This window comes from Helianthus annuus, chromosome 9 (assembly GCF_002127325.2).
Source record: "Helianthus annuus cultivar XRQ/B chromosome 9, HanXRQr2.0-SUNRISE, whole genome shotgun sequence".
Taxonomy (NCBI): Eukaryota; Viridiplantae; Streptophyta; class Magnoliopsida; order Asterales; family Asteraceae; genus Helianthus; species Helianthus annuus.
Window position 1 is genome coordinate 144525187 of NC_035441.2, and position 5965 is coordinate 144531151.

Consider the following 5965-nt stretch of genomic DNA (forward strand, 5'->3'; position numbering starts at 1 on the left):
CCATTCATGTGTGGGATTGTAGGAAGTTTTGGGTGTGAATGAAAGTCTCAATTGGTAAAACACTTTGTCCCACATTGGTGTGGGAACAAAAGGAAGGGTTCTTTACAAGGTAAAGCCTTGACCAAACCTTTGAAGCTTTATGACATGTTTTACCACAAGTCCTACCCCCGCACACGCAGGGGCGGGGTGCAAATATTGAGTTTCGGAACTGGAATTTGGTTGAACTACACGAATGCAGCTCCGAAAACCCGGGCCTGCGTGAGGCAGTTTTTGCACTCCAAACTCATAACTGTTTGTTATTCTTTTTAATGAGTTTTTGAAAACTGAATTAAAACTGAAATGATTATTCAGTATTAATGATCATTATTTACTTTTCGGTTTTAAACGGTCAGTTTTAAAAATCATTATGATGATCATTAGTTTTTGCACTAATAACCATTATTTGGTCTTAATTCTCTGTAATAATGACCAGAGATTGGTTATGATTCTATGACTATAAAACTAGACCAAGCTAAACAGTTTAGACATACCATCAAACAGCTTCTCCTTTCTCAATCCCTGCAATGACATCTCTCCTGTTTCTTGTCAGACAAGTGCTCAAGTCTGGCAGTGCGCTATTGCTGCTTCAAACCGGCGTACCCTGGGAACATACCGCAAATCTGTTTAAGGGAATTGTGTCAAACACAAGCCTGGTTCACTGTTACTGTTATTGTTTCTTTTCTGCTTTCCTGTTTTTCTGTTTCAGATTTCGAGTTCATATCAGCATGATACTAACATAAATTCCTTCGTTTCATTATTCTTTCTATTTTACTTAATTATTTTACACCACTTCTATTTAATATTTTCGGAGACGGGCCTAACATACGTTGATTTTTTTTGTTGAAATGTAACTCGTGGAAGAAGGAATGGTAGAAAGAATAGGAGACTGTTGCATAGCTACGAAGATGAAGGTTTAACTTTTAATCTAAAAAATATCTATTAATATCTATTATAATAGAATATAGGGAATGGAACCATAATTTCTAATTCTCTAAGTTGGCTTTTTAAAGGGCTTAAGATTAACCCATGGATATTAAAAAGTGTCTTTTTAGAATTGGCCTTAACTTTAACATTTAATTTATTTTACGTCTAATGTTATTTAATTTCAGATAACATATTTAACTTCTAACGTTATGAATTTGAATATTATTTAACAAAAAATATAAAAAAGCGGATGCTCATCCTCCACACTCTAGGCCCATCTCCAAGGTGTGAGGATAACCCCCGATGACGTGGCTGCCTAGGTGGAGGGCCATCCTCAAAGGATGAGTCTCCTCCACACCCTTTAATCTTATAAGGGGACTGGGGGTGGTGGGCTCTTTCTCCGTGATGGGCTACTTTTCACGCGTGGAACTTTGATGTTTCCCACCGCCACCAACATTTTCAACGAGTGAAGATATATTTGCGTGATAAAATTCACGCATTATGGGTATTGAGTGATAAATGGATGTGAGGGAGTGTGAGGGTTGTTAGAACAATATTAAACTTAATTATGCTTATGTATAAGCATTAGATAATATGTATTCGGTCTAGTATGATAACTTATGGATGTTGGTTTGATAAGCGGGTAATTTCAAATAACTGCCGGAGCAGTTATTCTCGCCAAATGAACCGCCGAAACATGTTTATTCGATATTTTCTGCACACTTCCTCAACCGAAATCATGACTATTGATTCGAAACAATCTAAACTTTCCGCTGCAAATAATCATGTTTCCCAACATAGTGGCATCAGAGCCACTACTGGGAAGCGTGCAGAAATCAAACCGAATTCAACCACCATGCCATGTCAAACTGTGTTGATGAGAAAAACGAGAAAGAAAGACGGATCCCTCGTGTGAGGCTTTGCTACTACTGCCATCAACCGGGCCACCAAACAAGCCAAACAAGCTCTGAGACGGTATCGGCCATAGCTTTGTATTCAGAATCGTTTACGCTATGTATTTGGATGTCTTGATATATTATTACATGTTCAAATCTATTCAGGAGAGGGTGTACCATAAAGAGATGATAAAGGAAGGTGAAAGCTCGTTAAACACTGGTGATGGCCAAGAAAGAAGAAGGAGTGCAGACACGGCACCGGAGGAGGCTGCAACAGAGCATTATGCTCTCTATGCCGGAAATAGTTGGGAAGGAACCTGGAACCTGCACAAGAAACGTCGCCAGTTCAACTTCAATGAAGCCCGGAAAACTGTTGATGAAGCAAATTACAGCGTCTTGATGTATGCTACAAAGCATAATCAAGTTTAAGGGGGATTATGTTAGAACAAGATTAAACTTAATTATGCTTATGTATAAGTATTAGATATTATGTATTCGGTCTAGTATGATAACTTGTGGATGTTGGTTTGATAAGCGGGTAATTTCAAATAACTGCCGGAGCAGTTATTCCCGCCAAATGAACCGCCAAAACATGTTTATTCGATATTTTCTGCACAACATTGTTTATTCGATATTTTCTACACACTTCCTCAACCGAAATCATGACTATTGATTCGTATCAATCTAAACTTTCCGCTGCAAATAATCATGTTTCCCAACATAGTGGTATCAGAGCCACTACTGGGAAGCGTGCAGAAATCAAACCGAATTCAACCACCATGCCATGTCAACACTATGTTGATGAGAAGAACGAGAAAGAAAGACGGATCCCTCGTGTGAGTCTTTGCTACTACTGCCATCAACCGGGCCACCAAATCTACATGTGCAAGGCAAAAGAAAACGATGAAGCGACTCAACTGATCAAGCAGGCAATCAACACCGGAATCAGAAGACAGGATGATGATGTTCACTGGCAGAACGAGATGATTGTCACCGGGACTGAGGGTGGACAATGGGGAGACATCTGGTACGTAAGTCCAACGTTTAATCATCATTTCGCTGGAAACTTAAATGTTTTCAAACGAATAAAACACATGATTGGTGTTGAAACAAGATCGGGAGAGAACAATTTTTTGTTCATACGAGGGGTGGGGGCTGTCGAAATGAAATCTGGGAACGATACACTGAGAATACAAAGCGTATTTTACTCACCGGAGTTAGACCGAAACGTTCTAAGCCTTGATCAATTAACACTTCAAGGCTTTATGATTAGAAGGTCCGGTGACACGTGTAAGATTTTCCCAATGTTTTCATCTCTGGTGATAAACACAGTGAATGATGACAATGGGTTAACTAAAGAAGATGAATTGGGTTTAAGTGAAAAACAAAGGATGATAGAATTGTGTTTAGTGAACGAAGAATTCAAAGAAAATTATTTAAATTCATACTTTGAATCACTAAATGTTTCAAATGATGATGAAAATGATTGGAGTTGGATGATAATACGAGCACTAGAGTTTCATGACTTTGCGGATTGCAAGGCATTGCTGGATATGATCGATGATCGAGATTTCGTGTTCAAGTACAAATATGATCTTGAAAAGAAATTCGAAGAAATGGTGGGTTGGTTTTTAAACGAGAAGATGGGAATATCTTCAAGGCCCATTCCACCATTGATGTCTGATGAAAGGAGGATCGATCTGCTAGGTTTGTATGTAATGGTAGAAAGGGACGGAGGCTATCGAAGTGTCACTAATGACAACTTATGGCCGGCAATCGCTTAAGATTTGGGTTTCGAATATCAAGACGGAGATTTTATTAGAATCGTTTACGCTATGTATTTGGATGTCTTGATATATTATTACAGGTTCAAATCTATTCAGGAGAGGGTGTACCATAAAGAGATAGATGATAAAGGAAGGTGAAAGCTCGTTAAACACCGGTGATGGCCAAGAAAGAAGAAGGAGTGCAGACACGGCACCGGAGGAGGCTGCAACAGAGCATTATGCTCTCTATGCCGGAAATAGTTGGGAAGGAACCTGGAACCTGCACAAGAAACGTCGCCAGTTCAACTTCAATGAAGCCCGGAAAACTGTTGATGAAGCAAATTACAGCGTCTTGATGTATGCTACAAAGCATAATCAAGTTTAAGGGGGATTATGTTAGAACAATATTAAACTTAATTATGCTTATGTATAAGTATTAGATATTATGTATTCGGTCTAGTATGATAACTTATGGATGTTGGTTTGATAAGCGGGTAATTTCAAATAACTGCTGGAGCAGTTATTCCCGCCAAATGAACCGCCAAAACATGACATATATATACTTGTTTACCGGCAACGTTTTCCGGTATCAAGACATTTCCTTCAAACAGAATTGTCCACTCAATCCTTTCATATTCTGCACAACATTGTTTATTCGATATTTTCTGCACACTTCCTCAACCGAAATCATGACTATTGATTCGAAACAATCTAAACTTTCCGCTGCAAATAATCATGTTTCCCAACAGGGTTTATTGTTGGGTGTTGTGAGTGATGACCATTGCCACTAAAAAAGGTTGTGAGTGATGGAAAAATGGTTGATCACATGACGGAACTTGATTGGGTGTTGTGAATGATGAGTGATGACCACCCCCACCCCTCTAACTTTGCTCAATTGTGTTGGTAACCGCCCAAATCACCTAAATTATTTTTTGCCATGTTTGTTTGGACGCACCTAAAACCGCTCGGAAACTTTAATTTCACCGCCCAAAAACGTGATTTTTCTATTGGTGACATCTATTTTTTTAATACATGTCACGACACGTAAATATAAAATAAACATGAAGAAGAAATAACTACAAAATAAGTTATTATAAAATGACTACTTATTTTTATATATAGCATCAAACTGAAACATGGTACACCAACTATTCATCTGGAAGTACCCTGTCCAATATTTCAAACCATACTAAAAAGCAAAATACATGATCGAGTTGTACACCACTTATTCAACTGGAACCTTGACCATTATTTCAAACCATACTGAAAAGCAAGCAAAATACATCGAGTGATCGAGTTATAATTACTAATAAACTTCAGGATGAGCAACGGCGTAGGCTTCAATAGCCTTGAAGTTGCTCTCGAACACCTCTTTCTCTGTCTTAAGAAACTCTTCAGATGGTTTCTCCGCACCTTTACAATTATAGACAACGGTTTGTTTGTACACACTCCCTCCATCAGAAGAAGGCACAATCTTAACATGATGATTGATCGAGTCTAGTATACCTATCAGGCTGTCACCTTCGATGATTGAGTAGTCATAGCTATAGTTGCTTGGATCTACGGCATCAACCTTGTATTTTGCACTTTTGTATGGGACAGCTAATTCATATAATAATAAAATAAACATATAATGACTAAAGGTGGAAAACAAAACGCTATATATGATTTTGAGATAATGATGAAAATAATATCTTACCATCACCAAACGTGATGTTCTTTATAGTTCCAACATCTCCGTTCCCTTGTACTGTCTCAACGGACTTGATAAATTGAGGGTTAAGTTTAGGTACGAGGTTGTCAAAATCACCAATCACCTTCAAAACTTTATCGGCTGGAAGTTGACAAGTAATCTGAAGATCCAGAGTAACAGACATGATGACTTGTTTTTCAATGAAGAGAGAAGGGATGCGGTGAAATGAGTATAAACTTTGTAGTATTTATAGACCGATATAGTGAAGAGGAAAGCCCGTCAATTTTGACGAAACCAATCCAAGGGTATGCTGTGTCATCCCCGGAGAAATTGTGTACCCATTCTTTATATTTCTTTTATATGTACGTTTAGTTTATTATGTATGTTGTGTCATCCCCCGAGAAATTGTGTACCCATCACATGGCTTCTTTATATTTCTTTTATATACGTTTAGTTTATTATGTATTTGTGCTATTATTAATCTCCGTGTTTGGCTTTTTTCAGACTTTAATCTTTATATATTATAAAATGTAGAGTAGACTAGACTTAATTCTGTTTGGTTTATATATATTTTAAAACAAAGAAACTCGGTTAAAATAAAATAGGGTTCTCGTTTTATTGTATCTCTACATTTTATTCTTATACAT

The 5965-nt window shown here is 37.7% G+C and overlaps 1 protein-coding gene across 1 annotated transcript; it reads right to left on the minus strand.

The window, feature by feature from the left end:
* Positions 1 to 4713: 4713 nt before the first annotated feature.
* Positions 4714 to 5548, minus strand: LOC110895164 (root allergen protein). The gene is made up of 2 exons (XM_022142437.2): positions 5325 to 5548; positions 4714 to 5227 (listed from the first exon to the last, which is right to left on the minus strand). Exons 1-2 carry the CDS (start codon positions 5500 to 5502, stop codon positions 4932 to 4934), a joined length of 474 nt encoding a protein of 157 aa, XP_021998129.1. The 5' UTR covers positions 5503 to 5548; the 3' UTR covers positions 4714 to 4931.
* Between the last annotated feature and the right edge of the window lie 417 nt (positions 5549 to 5965).